The sequence below is a fragment of the Salmo trutta genome, chromosome 27 (assembly GCF_901001165.1).
Source record: "Salmo trutta chromosome 27, fSalTru1.1, whole genome shotgun sequence".
In the NCBI taxonomy this organism is placed as follows: Eukaryota; Metazoa; Chordata; class Actinopteri; order Salmoniformes; family Salmonidae; genus Salmo; species Salmo trutta.
Genome location: NC_042983.1, coordinates 8807611 through 8829610, shown reverse-complemented (window position 1 = coordinate 8829610; position 22000 = coordinate 8807611). Strand labels below are relative to the sequence as shown.

General features: G+C 42.8%; 1 protein-coding gene and 1 pseudogene across 2 annotated transcripts in view; one reads left to right on the top strand and one right to left on the bottom strand.

Annotated features, from left to right (window-relative positions):
- htra4 (HtrA serine peptidase 4) overlaps positions 1-2961 on the top strand; it is a 14886-nt gene extending 11925 nt beyond the window's left edge. For both annotated transcript variants that reach the window (XM_029716558.1, XM_029716557.1), the window contains exons 8-10: positions 34-91; positions 377-472; positions 2232-2961. In XM_029716558.1, the coding sequence (XP_029572418.1) occupies positions 34-91; positions 377-472; positions 2232-2397 (320 nt within the window). In that variant the 3' untranslated portion in view covers positions 2398-2961. The remainder of the gene's footprint in view (positions 1-33; positions 92-376; positions 473-2231) is intronic.
- LOC115164044 (TM2 domain-containing protein 2-like) overlaps positions 1-22000 on the bottom strand; it is a 23226-nt pseudogene extending 1226 nt beyond the window's left edge.

Below are 22000 nucleotides of genomic sequence, written 5' to 3'. Positions count from 1 at the left end.
ATAACCGTTCTTATTTGACTGCATTGTTATCAGGAAAGACACTGCCAAAAAAGAAATACATGGGTGTCCGGATGCTTCAGCTCTCAACTCAGTAAGTAAACATCTGCTTTTGGTCAGAAGGTACCACTTTTCCATGGCCAGGACAAAAGTAGTGTACTATATAGGGAATAGGGTGCCATTGGGGACGCAAGCCTTGCCATTATTACTGGCAGGTTTACTATGCACCATAAATGCTGCTCCCGATGAAACCACAATCTATATTAAGTGTACGGTCAAATTGTTGCCCTTCTCAAAATGTTGCTGGCTAAAATCTTTTCTGTGACCATTTCCAAGTCTTGCCATACTGTGTGTAATATCCTGGGTTTCCTCCTCCCAGTTTGATCCGAGATCTGAGGGAGCGGGAGAGCGGCTTCCCAGATGTGAGCTCGGGAGTGTACGTTTATGAAGTGATCCCAGGAACAGCTGCCTCCAGGTAAGACTGAGTGTGCATCCCAAATTGAACCCTATCCTTATTTAAAGTGCACTACTTTTTTAATCAGAGTCCTATGGGCCCTGGTCAAAAGTAGTGCACTACCGTAAAACTGAAATTAATATCCCAGACATTTGCTTCTAATCACTTAACCTCTTTTAACACAGCCGGCGCTTATTAGAGACGGGGATCTATTTCCTTAAACGCACACGGCTTTTGCTCAATAACATTTTGAAAAGACTACCGCACTGCTTATTGTGACCAGTATAAACAGAATAACAAATCCATCGCAGATCAGACTTGCAAAGACTAGGCTGCCGATCACCCCCCCCCCCCCCCGATTTTGCGCTTTAGCACCATTCTCTCGCGCACGCCTCGTTGCGCCTTGTATCCCCCGTAGTTAAGCCTACCATGTCAAACCCGACTGTCGTCTCATCCGTGGCAATGATACTTTATCTTATTTTGCGCAATGTTTACGGTACTCACTGAAGTTCACTTGTAAGCAATTAATTTCGACCCTGCGTTTATTTGCTGAAATGTGTGCCGATGCCAGACAGGTAAGGGACTGGCGGCTATTTTAGGACACACGCCGAGTCAAGTTTAGACACCACATTATTGGCATATGGTGGGAACACCCACAGAAGGCCTGATAATGGGACAATACCGCCATTACTGTGTTATTCACAGATGATCGTTTGGTGTATTTGAGTGGTGTACAGACCTAAATCTGACAATTACCTGTTACATTGCGCTTTTTGAATAGGAATGTTATTACATTCATATTACCAAAGCAGTTTTAAATGGGATATAACGATACCGTAGCACTACTCACTATTAAAAGGTTTTGGACAGAACCTGAAACAAGTCTGTATGATTTGTGCTGTGCAGTAGGAGACTTGTTTGTTTATCCATTAGGTCTTGGTCAAATGGATTAGCAGACAGTCCTGTACACAAAGGGGTTTGGAGGCATCAGGATATTTTCAAAGGAACGGAATGACAGGCCTGTGGTTATCAAGGCTATTAGACTAGGCTCTGGTCCAGATCTTTTCTACACTCCAGCCAGCAGTCACCCACAGGCAGGTTTCTGATTACGTCCTCTTCCTGGCCATGCCCCAAATGGTACCCTATACCCTTCATAGTGCACTACTTTTGAACAGAGCCCTATTACTTTCAACCACATCCCCTCTTACCCCATTGCAAAAAAAAAGCTAGAACAGTCAGGAGCTCAAATCTGTATCAATAGCTCTGTGTGCCATGTTCACGTTGTGGGAAATAGCAGGAAGTAGCCCCCACAGCTATGCAACACAAACATGCATGCAGCAGCCCTCTCAAACAAAAGCTTCTACATCTGAATGCCAATCAAAATGGCTAATAGATGTTAGGTCCATTAATAAGCCAGCCTGGCTAACACTACACAACTATAGTGAATGGTACTGATTGGCCTATTATCTGTTGGATTTGAAGCCACCGGCATCTCTCTCTCTTGCATCAAGACACAGCATCTGCAACTTAGTCTAAAAGGTCAATGCTTGTTCCTTTAGGGTATAAGATGAGAAGTCAGAGAAAGGTTGAGTTTTGTATAACAGCGAGGGTGTGTGAGCCTGAGTGCCAGACTTTGTGCGATCATGCCAACTCCTTGTCACGCCAAACATTGGCTTGACAATGACGGCAATCAACGGAGTTGTCAAGAGCACAAACAGATCTGGGACCAGGCTAGGTGCGTGTAGTGTTAATTGTTCTCTAATGCATGTTCCCCATGCAGTGCTGGCATGATTAACCATGATGTTATAATCAGCATCAACGGGCAACCCATCCAGACCACAGACGAGGTGAGTGATGCTGTCCAGTCAGGCAGTCCGCTGTCCGTGGTAGTGCGGCGAGCTAACGAAGACGTCATGATAAAGGTTGTCCCTGAGGAAATCGACTGAGTGGCTGCCCGTCTCTCTCTCCACTCATTGTGTCCCCCGTACACACGGAGGTTTTGACACAACGGTTGTGATACAATGGTGGCGATACAGCTGATTTGTGATCCAACAGTTTGTCCGCACCAAAATGTTTACACAACCATTGTGCCATGTTTCCACGACAACTGTGTTATTTTTGTATATATAAAAAACTGTTGTATCACAACAGTTGTGCCAAATGCATTGTACATCAGTTGTTTATGGTGCCTGTATGTTGCAAGTGAATGTGGTTCATGCCATACATGCACGTGTTAGCGCTGACGTACTCCCATAGCAATATACGTAGTTACAATATGCAACATTGTGGTGATGGGAGTCCCTTATGAACTGTGCCGCACCCATTTCTCTGCCAGAACTATAGAATCCAATGTACTTAGGAGTCATTTAGCTCTAGTCTGTATAGGCAGTTCTAGAGGCATGGTTTGTGGTTTTTTTAAGTCATGATATGTAGAATGTGTTACCTCTGGAAGTGGTAAATATGACATTTGTGGACACTTAATAAAGTCTTCATAGTGCTTGGCTCTAAAACCTGGTTTTCCTTTCCTCTAAGTACTGCAGTACATGTAACTGCCAAAATAATGGAAACACTTGAGTAAATGAGGGATACAAAGTATATTGAAAGCAGGTGCTTCCACACAGGTGTGGTTCCGAAGTTAATTAAGCAATTACCATCGCATCATGCTTAGGGTCATGTATAAAAATTATGGGCAGGCCATTATCTGGCTACCATGGCTTTGCCCCCAAATGATGGCAATGGCCCCCATCTACAGGGCACGAGTGGTCACTGAAATGGCTTGATGAGCATGAAAACGATATAAACCATACGCCATGGCCGTCTCAGTCACCAGATCACAACACAATTGAATACTTATGGGAGATCGTGGAGCAGCGCCTGAGACAGCATTTTCCATCAACAAAACACCAAATTATGGAATTTCTCATGGAAGAATGATGTCGCATCCCTCCGATAGAGTTCCAGACACTTGTAAAATCTAGACCAAGGTGCATTGAAGCTGTTCTGGCTCAATGCCCTATTAAGACACTATATGTTGGCGTTTCCTTTATTTTGGCAGTTACCTGTATGTCGCAGTAAAAATATCTCTGTGCTATGAACAAGCCTAAGTCATCAGGTGTACAGAAACACAATGAATCGAAAAGTCCATGCACAGAACAAAAAGGACCCATCTCATACGTTGTTCATTTTGAACAAATCATCGATTCAGAACAGGATTCAAAGAGAAATACTTAACCAAACAAACATTTTATTGAACCACAAACACTTGATGTGCAGGGATGGCAAACACAGTGAGAGAGTCTGCATTCTCTCACATTACACCTAGGAAGATGCATTTTTGCCAACCTTTTTCCCAAAATGTCACATTTTGGAAGACACCTAGTGCTGGGGACAATAAAAGGCCACTAAAATGTGCAGTTGTCACACAACACAATGCCACAGATGTCTCAAGTTGAGGGAGCGTGCAATTAGCATGCTGACTGCAGGAATGTCCACCAGAGCTGTTGCCAGAGAATTATGTTAATTTCTCTACCATAAGCTGCCTCCAACGTCGTTTTAGAGAATTTGGCAGTCCGTCCAACCGGCCTCGCAACCGCAGACCACGCGTAACCACACCAACCCAGGACCTCCACATCTGGCTTCTTCACCTGGGGGATCGTCTGAGTGGGGGTGGGGGTGCTGAGGAGTATTTCTGTCTGTAATAAAGGCCTTTTGTGGCTGGGCCTGGCTGCCAAGTGGGTGGGCCCATGTCCTCCAAGGCTCACCCATGGCTGCACCCCTGCCCAGTCATACGTAATCCATAGATTGGGACCTAATGAATTTATTTCAATTGACTGATTTCCTCATATGAACTGTAACTCAGTAAGAATCTTTGAAATTGTTGCATGTTGTTATATTTCTGTTAAAGTATAAATAAGGACAAACATACCCATGCATAACAAAGAAATATAAAACAAATCATTGAATTATTGAGGGTAGATATGAACAGCATTACACATAGGGTCCTAATGTGTCTTTAACCTCTGGTTCAGGAAGTTGTTTTCAAATGAACACAACAGAACTACATTTGGAATGACATGTATGCAATGTGAACGGTATATGTAGGTGTGACCCCTGTAGGCTAATGCAACCAGCACTATGGAAGGGTCCAAACGCCAACATCCAATATTATGTACTTTTAGTATACATCAGATGTAAACATTTTAATTAAAAAAGGACTGCGCAGAGAGATGATCAACATGTAGTAGTATGATGAAAGGGGAACAGCTAAGATGTATTCTTTATAACATCATTGCAAAGCTTCAGTGATCGGCTAGAACATATATATTTTTTTTTTTACAATTTTCATCATATGGTCATGGGCAATTCCATGGTAACAGAATGATTCGGGGGACTTGGATTTTTCACTTTAAAATGTCAAAACAAAAACCAATGATTGCGAAGTTCAACAAACCATACAACTATATGCACAATGACTACTTTTAACAAGTTCCACTGACAATTTTACAAAAACATTTATTTGAAGAGCAGTGCCGGTGAAAAGTCTGATAACAGAATGCCAGTGTGTGCTGTTTGTGCGGTCATCCTGTTAACAAACTGCATCTGCACTGTTCTTCAAGTAAACGTGTTGTGAAATTGCCCTCAGACATCGTAACATCTCAGCTATTGTGTAGTTTGTGCACGCAAACAATCTCATAATGAAACATATAGATTGAAGCTTTCATATAGACAACATAGCAAACCATTTCCTTTGCTTAAACAGTTCAGTGGTCTAACCTTTAGACCCAAGTCTTTCAAAACAAAGCACAGAAATCTATAGCAGCCTACTGAAGGCAAATGATATCGAACATGCCAGCCACTCAACCATGCCCCTGGTCCACACATCCTTTGCTCATACTTCTCGTTTTCCCACGGTGAGAGAAAAGACTGAGGAAATTGCGTTAACGGCCGACACGTTGTTTATTATGGTGCGATTAATGGTCATCTGTGGCATGCGCAAACAAAGTGATAGCATGTCAGGTGACAAGATTCTCTAGGAGAATCGGATAGAAAGGCATCCGATACCTGGTCAAACTGCTCAAAACTGTAATTCACAAATAAACAAATGGTAAATATTCGGCCCGCATCTCTGCAATGTAAACCCACCTTGAAAGGTCTTCAACCCATGCTCGCTGGTCTCAGTAGAAGGTGCACCAGTTGCTGTTGTCACTAGGCATCAGGCCTCCGGTGATGATGAAGTCCACGAACCACCGGATGCCCAGGCCTCCTAGGGTCAGCAGCTTGCCCACAGCTGTGCCTGTGTGCCCCAGGCAGAACTGGTCCACTCCAAAGCACCCCAGGAAGAAGGAATACAGCAGAGTGATGAAATAGTGGCCAGTGTATCTGAAATCACAAGGCAGAGGTGTCAATAACAGGAAGGAATGGCCAGGTGAGCCCATTAAAAGTGATGTAAAAGGTCTCCTATTGGGCACATTATTATGAACTTCCAATGCCATTCATATATTGGTTTGTAAATACTTCTCTAGTGGTGAAAGCTACACCACATGACCAAAAGTCATGCTCGTCAAACATCTCATTCCAAAATCATGTGAATTAATATGGAGTTGGTCCCCCCTTTGCTGCTGTAACAACCTTCACTGATCTGGGAACGCTTTCCACTAGATGTTGGAACATTGCAGCGGGGACTTGCTTCCATTCAGCCACAAGAGCTTTAGTGATGTTGGGCAATTATGCCTGGCCCGCAGTCGACGTTCCAATTCATCCCGAAGGTAGTCAATGGAGTTGAGGTCAGGGCTCTGTGCAGGCCAGTCAAGTTCTTCCACACCGATCGACAAACCATTTCTGTATGGACCTCGCTTTGTGCACAATGGAACCATCTGGCTGAATGGAACCAAACTGTTGCCACAAAGTTGGAAGCACAGAATCGTCCAGAATGTCATTATATGCTGTAGCGTTAAGATTTCCCAGATTTACGTTACGATTTCCCAGATTTGTCTGTCAGACTGCCAGATGGTGTAGCGTGATTCATCACTCCAGATAACACATTTCAACTGCTCCAGAGTCCAATGGCAGCGAGCTTTACACCACTCCAGCTGACGTTTGACATTGCGCATGACGTTCTTAGGCTTGTGTGCGGCTGCTCAGCCATGGAAACCCCTTTCATGAAGCTCCCGACGAACAGTTCGTGTGCTGACATTGCTTCCAGAGGCAGTTTGGAACTCGTTAGTGAGCATTGCAACCGAGGCCAGATGATTTTTACGTGCTACACACTTCAACGGTACCATTCTGTGAGATTGTGTGGCCTACCACTTCGCGGCTGAGCCGTTGTTGCTCCTAGATGTTTCCACTTCACAATAACAGCACTTACAGTTGACCGGGGCAGCTATAGCAGGGCAGAAATTTGGCAAACTGACTTGTTGGAAGGGTGGCATCCTATGACGGTGCCACGTTAAAGATCACTGAGCTCTTCAGTAAGTCCATTCTACTGCCAATGTTTGTCTATGGAGATTGCATAGCTGTACGCTCGATTTTATACACGTCAGCAACGGGTGTGGTTGGAAATAGCCGAATACACTAATTTCAAGGGGTGTCCACATATACTATATACACAAAAGTATGTTAGCTTCTGAAACAACTTCCATTTCCAGGCCAAGTAAATGTACTGCCAAAATAAAGGAAACACCAGCATAAAGTGTCTTAGTGTGTTGAGCCACCACGAGGTGCCAGAACAGTGTCAATGTGCCAAGTGTCTTGAACTCAGAGGGATGCAACACCTTTCTTCCACGAGAAATTCTATCATTTGGTATTTTGTTGATGGAAAACGCTGTCTCAGACGCCGGTCCAGAATCTCCCATAAGGGGTTAAATTAGGTTGAGATCTGGCGATTGAGACAACCTTGGCATATGGTTTAGATCAGTGGTCACAAACCGTTAGAGCGTGATCGACTGGTCGATCTCCAAGGCATTCCTAGTCGATCACCAAACATTTCTGTAAAAAACCCAACAATAAAGCCTTGCGTTCCTAGCGCCGGGAAGGCAAAGTGTTCCCATTTTGAACCATTTCATGTGTCTGAAGGTAGAATTTCGCCTAACCAGAGAGCAAATCATGTGCGCCTATAGGCATACCTATAGGCATACAGCTCAGATCACCATGTCTGGACAGATTTCTTGAGCCATAGACTGTAAAAAGAAACCTCAAAACGCACAGCAAAGTCGATACTGTGAGATTTCAAAACCATGACTAGAGAGAGACTCAATGAATATACAGCAAAGAGCTGCTGTTTTTGAGTAACTTTGTTTAAAGTTGTTATTCAGCACTGTCAAAACTTACAAAAACACTTTTATAAGCCATATAATGCGCGTTCTCCTACTTCCACTCACGCTACAACCAGCACTGCAGCTGCAATGAATGAGCATAGTAAAGTGTTCTGATAAGCTTTCTTTGTTATTATTTGTGGCTTGTGTCTTTTTGAATATTTCACCTTCTCTGGTCATAGGATTAACAACATGAATTGGTGCATGAGGTAGAAATAATGCAGTGCGGCTTGAGTTTCGCCATAAGCCAGAAGACTGTCTCCCCTTTTCTCAGCAGAGGGAGAGTGGAGGGACTGAGTCAGGTGAGAGGCAACCTCACCGCTGCTCTGGGGCTAGGCGATATATGGAATTAATTCTAATGTATGTTTTTGCGCGATATTCCAAATGCCTGTATCGCAAGGTTATTGTTCTTCGTTTTTATGAGTGTTTGTTCTCATGTTGTATTTTTTGGTCTCATCTCCTTCGCTCCTCTGTGCTGTGTGGAACTCTCATTTACCACAGAGCTGTATATAATGAAGAGATGCCCGTCTCGGCCCTAACAATGGGAGTCGTTGTCCCAAAGGTGGGAAGGCAGGCGACAAGCTCAGGTCCAAGATAAGCCCATAGAAACGCATTGGGTTTATTTTGGACAGATTTTAGCAAGAGTGAAACCTCTTGCGTCGCCTTTTCCTCTATGGTTTACACACCAACCCATCGACCTGTCTCTCACACCAACAAAGTTGAGAGATCACGTCTTCCTCTCTGACAAGCGGTTTCAACTCATTATTTGCATTTGAGGTTTGGTCCAACAGAATCGAAACACATTGAGACATTATTTTACTGTAATAGACAACTTTTCTAACAATACCCTTGTGTCTCAACTCCTCAAATTGCATGCAGAGCAGACACTACTAAAACAAGAGTATCAATGAACATTGATTCTGGGAAATGAATGCTCAGTTTGTCCTTGGGGTACCACGTACTGCTAGCAGCATTTTAGCCAAAGACTGTTATACTAGCCGTCTAGTCTGTTTTATAAATGTGCAATAGGCATAAAACAATTATTTTAGGAATTGGCAACTCATTCTCATTCTGAGAAATAAGGTAGGCCACTTGATTTCAACATCTGAACAAAGTGGACAGGCTTTTCAAACAGAAGAGATGTGTGTTCATAACAATTCAACTGTTCAATCTTGTTAGCTAGCAATTATACAACAGGTGGTTCTAATCCTGAATGCTGATTGGTTAAACCGCATTCCAGCCAGTATCTATTCCACAAGTTACCACTGGCTAAATCTATGATGTTAAAAATGCCTATTTACTCTGTTCCATCTGACTGCGCAATCCACTGTCTCATCAGCCCAGCCAGGCAATTTAAGAACTTGATCTCCACTATAAAAAGCATCTTGACATTATCTCACATTTCTTTTAGACTAACATTTAGTTTTCAATAGCGGAGATTAGTATAAACCCTACTGTCTGTCTCTCCAACATTTGCAACGTTTCAATATTCAAATTCGATCTCCAGCTGTCCCATAGTAATCAACGTGTCGGGAGTCGGGACGAGACAGAGAGGAAGCGTTTCTCAGCCAGTCGAAATCATGAATCACCTGGCATTTTTATGGATATATACAAAGAAATGTCAATTAAAAAAAAGGTCAAACAAAACAAAGTGCAGCTAGTTTGGTCTTTCCAGCTTCCGTTTGAAGTGATCTTTTTAGCTGTGTTGTTGTCTAGCTCCTCTGAACAACAGTGTCCTGATGAGTGAGCACATTTTCTATGCCAGGAGAAATCATGCCTCATTAGCTCATTCTTATGGATGTATCCAATTAAAATGTCACTAGAAAACAGCTTAAACAAATGTGGCTACTGTTGTTATTCTGGCTGCACTGTTTGACGTGACTAAGTTAGCCATAGTTGGCTAGCTAGTAAGCAAGGGATAAGAATGTTTCCAGCCTGTATGGCAATGGAACATTTACAACGAACAACTGGGTTGTTCTGGCAACCGAACCTTCCATTATATCTTGTGGAAGGATGAAATAGTATGAATAAATTCATAAAAACAACATCAAAGAAAATAGGTCAATCATTATTTGGGGCGGCAGGTAGCCCAATGGTTAGAACGTTGGACCAGGAACCGAAAGGTTGCGAGATCGAATCCCCGAGCTGACAATGTAAAAATCTGTCTTTCTGCCCCTGAACAAGGCAGTTAACCCACTGTTCCCCGGTAGGCGGTTCTTAACTGACTTGCCTAGTTAAATAAAGTTACATTTAAAAAAATGTTGGTAACACGTTGTATAAAAGTGATAATGCCCGGGAAGCCGGTGTTTGGAGGATATATATTGCCATGGTTTGCCGCCCCGTGCCAATATATGCTCCAACACCGACTTCTCGGGCATTAATCACTTAAATAGATCCAAGTTGGCTAAGCTTTAAATAAAGATTAGGTGGTTAATCACTATCTTACACATGGGCTTGAGAGATTGTTGATGAGAACTTTTATAACTGCCTGCTACAAGAATTACATCATTATTAGTGAATATGCGTTACGCATGGTTCTATTTAAATTTGTAACGAAAAATATTATTTTCCATACAGACTTGAAAGTCAGATCAATGATTGTTGCAGAAAAATAAAAAGCATGTTGAACTATTTTGATAAAATGTAAATATTAGTGGGTCTTATGGTTGTGGAAGGCTTAGATTTAGCCTAAGTAGAACTGAATTCATTAGATTATTGCTGACTGTTAAAATGCAATGTATTTGACCTTTAAATTTAAATCCCTACACTGCTCCCTCCACCTCAGACTGACCATCAGACGCAGGCCATCAGTTCAGTAAACAAAATATGCAGTACCAGTCAAAAGTTTGGACACACCTACTCATTCAAGGGTTTTTATTTGTTTACTATTTTCTACATTGTAGAATAATAGTGAAGACATCAAAACTATTAAATAACACATGGAATCATGTAGTAACCTCAAAAGTGTTAAATCAAAATATATTTTATATTTGAGATTCTTCAAAGTAGCTACCCTTTGCCTTGATGGCAGCTTTGCACTCAACCAGCTTCATTTGGAATGCTTTTCAACAGTGAAGGTGATCCAACATTTGCTGAGCACTTGTTGGCTGCTTTTCCTTCACTCTGCAGTCCAACTCATCCCAAACCATCTCAATTGGGTTGAGGTTAGTTGATTGTGGAGGCCAAGTCACCTGATGCAGCACTCCATCACTCTCCTTGGTCAAATAGCTCTGACAAAGTCTGGAGGTGTGATTTGGGTCATTGTCCTGTTGAAAAACAAATGATAGTACCACTAAGCGCAAACCAGATGGGATGGCGTATTGCTGCAGAATACTGTGGTAGCCAAGCTGGTTAAGTGCGCCTTGAATTCTAAATAAATCACAGACAGTGTCACCAGCAATGCTTCAAGGTGGGATCCACACATGCAGAGATCATCCGTTCACCTACTCCACGTCTCAGAGACACAGGGGTTGGAACTAAAAATCTCAAATTTGAACTCATCAGAACCAAGGACAGATTTCCTCCCGTCTAACGTCCATTGATTGTGTTTCTTGGCCCAAGCAAGTCTCTTCTTATTGGTGTCCTTTAGTAGTGGTTTCTTTGCAGCAATTCGACCATGAAGGCCTGATTCACCCAGTCTCCTATGAACAGTTGATGTTGAGATGCGTCTGTTACTTGATCTCTGAAGCATTTAGCAGAGACGCAAACTGGTGAGGGCCCAAAAAGGTGACACCTTTTTTTGTTGCACTGAAACATGCAAAATAAATCCCTGCTAGGGGGGAAATGCAGGTTAACTAATTAAACAACAAAGAATATGATATATATGATCAGTCTCAGTGTGTAAAATAAAATAAGTGGTTAACGTGAACATAACACAGTTTAAAAAAATGTCAGGAAAGCAATCCAATGTTATTTGTTGCCTTGACTTTACTGCAAAAGACACTCAAGTCTTGAGCAAAAACGATACACACATAGAACGCTTGTGACCCCACACAATCGAAATATTGCACTTGGGGAAAAAACATCTTAAAGTGGAAATAGAATGAAACAAAACAGGCATTCTATTTTTGCTCTATTATAGTGGCCACTATAGTAGACATCGATCAAGTGCACAAGCCTACATGTGTGCAAAAATAACATTCACTGAATAAAAAAAAAAGTTATAATAATCCACCCTCACTCACACACGTGTTACTGTCAAGTTCAACACAACAAAAGCAATATCTTTGGGCTACACTGCACGTTATTACATTGTACACGTTTTGCCTGTGGACATCTGTTCTACAATGTGCCAGCAGAGCATGATACACTTTGTAGGCATAATTGATCTCATTCAGACAGAGTACACCTGGCATTCCCCTTTTTATCCACTGTATTGAAAAAGTGAGAAAGAGGGAAAGTGTGTGGTGTTCCTTTCGCCTCTATAGTGGCATCTAGCTTAAACCAGGCCCAGCTCCAGCTACACTTGATCCCTGAATTCACTTGTTTAACAAGCGACGCCTCATTTTCACCTAATTCTCTCATTCTGAAAATTAACCACATACTGTAGGAGGGAAAACATTAGTATGTTAGCTAGTTAACATTTCACACAGATTGCCAGGGTCCAGTAAGCAACTAACGTAACTTGAGAAACGACAAGGAGTCGTATACCAGTTAATACTATAGCGAGTTGGTTAGGTTACTAACGTTAGATCGTCTGATGTTGTAACGTTAGCTAGCTAGCTGTCTGACTTTATTAGCCAGCTAATTTTCACACCATAAACTCAATTCCCACGGGGGGCCAGCCCTGAAAAAAAATGTATGAAATGTAAGTCGCTCTGGATAAGAGCGTCTGCTAAATGACTAAAATGTAAAATGTAATGTAAATGTAATTATTTTATCAGCTAAGTTGGCTAATGTTGCTCAACATTTCTCTGGCTAGCTAACAGAGAATTCGATCCACCTAGCAAGGTACTTTACAACGCTAACAATTCTTGTTCCAACACACTTGCTCCCTCACCTCAAACTTTCCAAATGCCAGCCCGTTTTTCAGTTACAGCTCATGAAGTACGGTTCATCACCTTCTCACCCCCGTTTCCGTGGTCAGGCTTCTCACCTACCTCTTCGTTATCGTTCTGGGGACGCGCTGCTGTAACTGGCAACCTGCCTTTCCACTCTCCGCTGTCTTTCCAGAGCGCACGCTGATGCTGTAACTAGCAAGTTGGTTGTCTCTTCAGATACAGCCAATATTGCTCCAAACGCGCATCATTTGTTCACTTACAGTCAGAAGTGATCCACTTTCTCATTGGATTTACACGAATCACGTAGGTTACCTATTTTGGATTCAAAACTGCGAACTTCGCCAAAAGGTGATTATCTTCTGTATACCACCCCTACCTTGTCACAACACAACTAATTGGCTGAAACGCATTGAGGAAAGAAATTCCACAAATTAACTTAAGGCACACCTGTTAATTGAAAACCATTCCAGGTGACTACCTCATGAAGTTGGTTGAGAGAATGCCAAGAGTGTGCAAAGTTGTCATCAAGGCAAAGGGTGGCTACTTTGAAGAATCTCAAATATATTTTGATTTGTTTTACACTTTTTGGTTACTGCATGATTCAATATGTGTTATTTCATAGTTGTGATGTCTTCACTATTATTCTACAATGTAGAACATAGTAATAATATAGAAAAACCCTTGAATGAGTAGGTGTGTTTAAACTTTTGACTGGTACTGTATATTATGTTCACTCAGCTGGGCCTCACAATTAATACAACAGACACTTCCGGCACCGACAGAGATAGCCGGTTCGCATTCTTAGGAAACTGTGTATTATTTCTTACACTGTTACCCCAGGAAATCTTAAGTTTCATTACACACAGCTGGGAGGAACTATTGGATATAAGAGCAACGTCAACTTACCAACATTACGACCAGGAATACGAACTTCCCGAAGCGGATCCTCTATTTTGTCCACTACACAGGACAATGGATCGGATCCCAACAGACAACCCAAAACGACGGCGCCGCAGACAGCCACATCGCCCACCGCTCCCGAGTATAGAACTAGCCAACGTACAGTCTCTTGACAACAAGGTAGACAAAATCCGAGCAAGGGTTGCCTTCCAGAGAGACATGAGAGATTGTAACATTCTCTGTTTCACGGAAACATGGTTCACTCGGGATACGTTATCGGAGTCGGTACAGCCACCTGCTTTCTTCACGCATTGCACCAACAGAAACAAACATCTCTCTGGTAAGAAGAAGGGCGGGGGTGTATGCCTTATTAATGAGTCGTGGTGTGATCATAACATACAGGAACTCAAGTCCTTTTGTTCACCTGACCTAGAATTCCTTACAATCAAATGCCGACCGCATTATCTACCAAGAGAATTCTCTTCGATTATAATCACAAATTCTGGATCATTTTTACATTACATTTTAGTCATTTAGCAGACGCCCTTATCCAGAGCGACTTACAGTAGTGAATGCATACATTTCATTTCATTTAATACATTATTTTTCTGTGCTGGCCCCCCGTGGGAATCGAACCCACAACCCTGGTGTTGCAAACACCATGCTCTACCAACAAATCATTGTTACTCTAACTTCCGCGACGCAGACAAAGCCATCCCTCGCCCTCCTTTCGGCAAATCTGACCACGACTCCATTTTGTTGCTCCCAGCCTATAGACAGAAACTAAAACAGGAAACGCCCATGCTCAGGTCTGTTCAACACTGGTCCGACCAATCTGATTCCACACTTCAAGATTGCTTCGATCACGTGGACTGGGATATGTTCTGGATAGCGTCGAACAACAACATTGATGTATACGCTGATTCGGGGAGCGAGTTTATTAGCAAGTGCATCGGTGATGTTGTACCAACAGCAACTATTAAAACCTTCCCCAACCAAAAACCGTGGATTGATGGCAGCATTCGCGCAAAACTGAAAGTGCGAACCACTGCTTTTAATCAGGGCAAGGCGACCGGAAACATGACCGAATACAAATAGTGTAGCTATTCCCTCCACAAGGCAATCAAACAAGCTAAGCATCAGTATAGAGAAAGTAGAGACGCAATTCAACGGCTCAGACACGAGAGGAATGTGGCAGGGTCTACAGTCAATCACGGACCACAAAAAGAAAACCAGCCCCGTCGCGGACCCAGATGTCTTGCTCCTAGAGCAAACTAAACAACTTCTTCGCTCGCTTTGAGGACAATACAGTGCCACCGACACGGCCCGCTACCAAAACCTGCAGACTCTCCTTCACCACAGCCAACGTGAGTAAAACATTTAAACGTGCTAACCCTCGCAAGGCTGCCGGCCCAGAGAGCATCCCTAGCCGGCCCAGAGAGCCTCCCTAGCCTCAGAGCATGCGCAGACCAGCTGGCTGGTGTGTTTACGGACATATTCAATCCATCCCTATCCCAGTCTGCTGTTCCCACATGCTTCAAGAGGGCCACCATTGTTCCTGTTCCCAAGAAAGCTAAGGTAACTGAGCTAAACAACTATCGCCCCGTAGCACTCACTTCCGTCATCATGAAGTGCTTTGAGAGACAAGTCAAGGATCATATCACCTCCACCCTACCTGACACCCTAGACCCACTCCAATTTGCTTACCGCTCCAATAGATCCACAGACGACGCAATCACACTGCCCTAACCCATCTGGACAAGAGGAATAGCCATGTAAGAATGCTGTTCATTGACTACAGCTCAGCATTTAACACCATAGTACCCTCCAAACTCGTCATTAAGCTCGAGACCCCGCCCTGTGCAACTGGGTCCTGGACTTCTTGACGGGCCGACCCCAGGTGGTGAAGGTAGGAAAAAACATCTCCACCCCGCTGATCCTCAACAATGTGGGGCCCCCACAAAGGTGCGTTCTCAGCCCTCTCCTGTAGTCCCTGTTCACCAATGACTGTGACCATGCACGCCTCCAACTTAATCATCAAGTTTGCAGATGACACTACTGTTGTAGGCTTGATTACCAACAACGACGAGACGGCCTACAGGGAGGAGGTGAGGGCCCTCGGAGTGTGGTGTCAGGAAAACAACCTCACACTCAACAAAACAAAGGAGATGATCGTAGACTTCAGGAAACAGTAGAGGGAGCACCCCCCCTAAGCACATCGACGGGACAGTAATGGAGAAGGTGGAAAGTTTTAAGTACACATCACGGACAAACTGAAATGGTCCACTCACACAGACAGCGTGGTGAAGAAGGCGCAACAACCTCAGGAGGGTGAAGAAATTTGGCTTGTCACCAAAAACACTCAAACTTTTACAGATGCACAATCGAGAGCATTCTGTCGGGCTGTATCACCGACTGGTACAGCAACTGCTCCGCCCATAACCGCAAGGCTCTCCAGAGGGTAGTGAGGTCTGCACAACGCATCACCGGGGGCAAACTACCTGCCCTCCAAGACACCTACACCCCCCGATGTCACAGGAAGGCCAAAAAGATCATCAAGGACAACAACCACCCGAGCCACTGCCTGTTCACCCCTCTATCATCCATAAGGCGAGGTCAGTACAGGTGCATCAAAGCTGGGACCGAGAGACTGAAAAACAGCTTCTATCTCAAGGCCATCAGACTGTTAAACAGCCATTACTAACATTGAGTGGCTGCTGCCAACATACTGACTCAAATCTCTAGCCACTTAATTAAAAATTGGATGTAATAAATGTATCACTAGTCACTTTAAACAATGCCACTTTATATAACGTTTACATACCCTACATTACTCATCTCATATGTATATACTGAACTCTATACCATCTACTGCATCTTGCCTATGCCATTCGGCCATCGCTCATCCATATATTTATATGTACATATTCTTATTCCTTCCTTATACACACAAGTGTAAGGTAGTTGTGAAATTTTTAGATTACTTGTTAGATATTACTGCATGGTCGGAACTAAAAGCACAAGCATTTAGCTACACTCGCATTAACATCTGCTAACCATGTGTATGTGACCAACATTTTATTTGAAATGATCCATTACCAGTGTGATCCTATACCAAAAAAAAAAAAAATCTATACAATTTCTAAACGGTCTAAGAACAAAATTGGCCGGGCAATTCAAGCATAGATAATATGCAGAGATAATTTATTGGGCTTATAGCCGACTGCACAAACCTCATTGCTAGAGAACTGTTTTTAATTGGTTAACGTTGCATAGGCTTACATTAAAAAAATTACAAATCTGAGCAGTAGATCGGCTTGCATTTTGACTCAAAGTGATCTTGACTCAGAAAAGGTTGGTGACCATTGGTTTGGATCATTTCCATGCTCATCAAACCATTCAGTGACCACATCCTCTCCTTCTAATAAGGGAATAATTCTGACCTGGGACACCAGGTGAGTGCAATTAACTACCAGGTAGACACAAAAAACATTCAGTTGAAGTCGGAAGTTTACATACAGTAAACAAAGTCATTTTTCCAACAATTGTTTACAGATTATTTCACTTAATTTACTGTAACAATACCAGTGGGTCAGAAGTTTACATACACTAAGTTGACTGTCATGGCTTTAGAAGCTTCTGATAGGGTAATTTACATAATTTCAGTCAATTGGAGGTGTACCTGTGGATGTATTTCAAGGCTTACCTTCAAACTCAGTACCTCTTTGCTTGACATCATGGAGGAAAAATAAAAAATAAAATAAAAATAAGCTAAATGACATAAATGTAAATTTAAAAAAAATTAAAATCGGCCAAGACCTCTTTGGGAGCAATTTCCAAACACCTGAAGGTACCACGTTCATCTGTACAAACAATGGTACGCAAGTATAAACACCATGGGACCACGTAGCCATCATACTGCTCAGGAAGGAGACGTGTTCTGTCTCCTAGAGGTGAATGTACTTTGGTGCAAAAAGTGCAAATCAATCCCAGAACAACAGCAAAGGACCTTGTGAAGATGCTGGAGGAAACAGGTACAAAAGTATCTATATCCACAGTAAAACGAGTCCTATATTGACATAACCTGAAAGGCCGCTCAGCAAGGAAGAAGCCACTGCTCCAAAACCGCCACAAAAAAAGCCAGACTATGGTTTGCAACTGTACATGGGAACAAAGATCGTACTTTTTGGAGAAATGTCCTCTGGTCTGATGAAACAAAAATAGAACTGTTGGCCATAATGACCATCGTTATGTTCGGAGGAAAAATAGGGAGGCTTGCAAGCCGAAGAACACCATCCCAACCGTAAAGCACAGGGGTGGCAGCATCATGTTGTGGGGGTGCTTTACTGCAAAAGGGACTGGTGCACTTCACAAAATAGATGGCATCATGAGGCAGGACAATTGTGAGGATATATTGAAGCAACATCAAGACATCAGTCAGGAAGTTAAAGCTTGGTTGCAAATGGGTCTTCCAAATGGACAATGATCCCAAGCATACTTCCAAAGTTGTGGCAAAATGGCTTAAGGACAGCAAAGTCAAGGTATTGTAGTGGCCCTGACCTAAATCCTATAGAACATTTGTGGGCAGAACTGAAAAAGTGTGTGCGAGCAAGGAGGCCTACAAACCTGACTCAGTTACACCAGCTCTGTCAGAAGGAATGGGCCAAAATTCACCCAACTTATTGTGGGAAGCTTGTGGAAGGCTACCCGAAACATTTGACCCGAGTGAAACAATTTAAAGTCAATGCTACCACACATTAATTGAGTGTATGTAAATTTCTGACCCACTGGGAATGTGATGAAAGAAATACAAGCTGAAATAAATCACTCTCTCTACTATTATTCTGACATTTCACATTCTTAAAATAAAGTGGTGATCCTAACTGGCCTAAAACAGGGAATTTTAACTATGATTAAATATCAGGAATTGTGAAAAACTGAGTTTAAATGTATTTGGCTTCAAATGTATGTAAACTTCCGACTTCAAGTGTTTCGGCCCTCATGAACCAGAATTGAACAGCTCTGATATATAGCATTGACCTCCAAGCAGGTATTTCAAATCTGTTGAATGATGAAGTCAGGCAGGTGTCTCAGTACCGTAAACTGGGAATGACTATCATCATGTAACAACAAACAATGACTGATGAGCTTGTCAGAAACTGCAGTCAAGTACAGCAGCTAGATTCTCCCTTACTTGATGCACGGCTCATTCCCTCTCAGGAACTCCCTGGGTCCAGCACACTCAATGTCGTGCAGATGACTGGTGTGTGATTCACATCTTTGCGCACCTGCCCTCCAAACTAAACAAAGGTGGTGATTGAGTTGAATAACAGATGAAATCACACAAAGTTCCCACACAGAAATTGACGGAATACCAAAAATTGAAACAATGATCAAACGTGTCAGTTTGCCCATCTGTTTTTGACTGACTAGTCAATGTACTAGCAGAATATAAAGCCACACACAGATTGAGTGAGAGCGAGAGGGTCTATCCACTACGGTTTGACATACCTTCCAACAACTATGTCCCATCTCCAGAATGGCAGTGGAGTTCTGTGCATGGTTCACTGGATCCTGACAGTATATGAACTCCTCGGGTCTTCACATGCCGACAGAAAAGGTAAAAATTAAATGTGTTTGTCTATTTTTATGTAGCACATTAGAAAACGGCCTGGGCAAACAGGGCGCTAAGACACTGGGGGAAAAAAGCAAGAGGTGGCAGACATCAACTTAGAGAGCAGTCTCAAAGCAATTTGTTGTGGCACTGAACAAAAATATATATGCAACAATTTCAAAGATTTTACAGAGCTACAGTTTATATAACGAAATCAGTCAATTGAAATAAATTCATTAGGCCCTAATCTAAGGATTTCACATGACTGGGAGTACAGATATGCATCTGTTGGTCGCAAATACCTTTAATGAAGAAAAAAAAAGGGCGTGGATCAGAAAACGAGTCAGTATCTGGTGTGACCACCATCTGCAGCGCGACACATCTCCTTCATATAGAGTTGTTCAGGCTGTTGATTGTGGCCTGTGGAATATTGTCCCACTTCTCTTCAATGGCTGTGCAAAGTTGCTGGATATTGGCTGGAACTGGAACACGCCGTCGTATACATAGATCCTGAGCATCCCAAATAAGCTCAATGGGTGACATGTCTAGGAGTATGCAGGCCATGAAAGAACTAGGACAAGGAATTGCATACAGATACTTGCAACATTGGGCTGTGCATTACCCTGCTGAAACATGAGGTGATGGCGGTGGATGAATGGCACGATCTTGTCAAGCTTTCTCTGTGCATTCAAATTGCCATTGATAAAATGCAATTGTGTTAGTAGTTTATGCCTACCCATAACCCCATCGCCACTATGGGGCACATCAGCAAACTGCTAACCCACACAACTACATACACGTGGTCTGTGGTTGTGATTTCGGTTAGACCTACTGCCAAATTCTCTAAAACGACATTGGAGGCAGCTTATGGTAGAGAAATGAATATTAAATTCTCTGGCAACAGTTCTGGTGGACATTCCTGCAGTCAGCATGCCAATTGCACTCTCCCTCTAGCATTGTGTTATGTAACAAAATGGCACATTTTAGAGGGGCCTTTTATTGTCCCCAACACAAGGTGCATATGTGTAATGACCATACCATTCAATCAGTTTCTCGATATGCCACACCTGTCAGGTGGAGGGATTATCTTGATAAAAGGAAAAATGCTCACTATCACAGATTTAAACAAATATGTGCACAACATTTGAGAGAAACAAACTTTTTGTGCATATGGAACATTTCTGGGATCTTTTATTTCAGCTCATGAAACATGGGGCCAACACTTTACGTGTTACGTTTATATTTGTTCAGTGTAGAAATACAATACTTACAGATAACTGCAGAGGACAACTGGCGACGGGGGCCTATATTCATATAGTTCAGTACAAGTCACGCATTCAACTGGTATGATACGACGTGACGTTATCCTGTGGCTGCTCACTGAATGCAGCTGTTGTTGCTCTCTGTCCGGATGTGTCTGAATTCTGGGAGTGTATTCCTTCCAAACATTGCAAAAGCAACACTGTTAGTGGCAAGATAACTTTACCGCAGAGAAGAATGTAGCTGACCGAAATCCTAGCCACCTTCTCAACCTTGGTTGAACTGCGGCTATAGCTTGCCAATGCAATGGCAAACTAACAGTTAGCTAGCTGTGACGTTAGAACTAGCTAAGAACTGATATTTTATTGCTATCAACCAGTATCCTGCCAGATAGTTTGGCTTGATTACATTGATGAATGTTTCATACCCTCTTATTTCATAGTTTATTCGAAGATGAGTTATGTTATTTTATCCGGCTGGGAAGAAACTGGATGTGACGTCAACGAAAGCCCTGACTAATTATTTTTCTGTGGATTTTATGTCGCAGTTGGCAACCAACTTTAAGGTGCATTACTGCCACCAATTGGACTGGAGTGTGGACCAGAAACAGTGAGCTGGTACCCAGAGGATAAATCCTACCCAATGATCTCGTCTCCCTAAGGAAACGACATACATAATGAAATATTACATCCGCTGAAGATTTCCCCAGCAGGTTCACTTAATCCTGACTCTTCAACCCCATTACTCCTCAAATCGAATAACAATCGCTCCCTTTCTCTCACATATTTCTGGCACTGAAATAGAACATGTTTCACATGTCTCCATCTCCTCCTAACAATGATCACACCTCCCAGTCGGATGTTTCCCCACCAATTTCAATGTTCTATTTAGCCTTGTGTGTTCCAGTGACTACACTTTCCTCCTTTCTCTCTCGGCCTGAGGACCTCCTTGCCCCCACCTTTTCCTGGATTTTATACAGGTGTCTTCCCTTACTCTCCCTGTTCCACAACTCTTGCCACTTATTTTTACCCACTGTTCTTATTAACCCCTTGGCTTCTTTTTTACTGATTGACAATTCCATCTCAACATTAGGATGTTTAAGAGCCTGCTTGGCGATAATATCCACATCCTCATTCCCCTCTACTCCCACGTGAGCTGGTACCCAGAGGAACATCACAAATACACCATCTGTTTCACTCTATACAAGCACTGCAAAACCTCATACAATACATCCTGTCTGCCCTGAGACACATGAATTTAATCTCATCAGTGCTGCACAGGAGTCAGAGCAGATGACTACCCTGTCTGGCCTCACCTCCTCCACCCACTCTGCAGCTAATAGTATGGTCAACAACTCCATTGTGTAAACAGATAAATTATCAGTTGCTCTTTTCGTCACTGCCACCTTAAACTCAGGAACACTAAGCTGCTCCGGTCCTCCCTGTTTTAGGGTCCTTGGATCCAT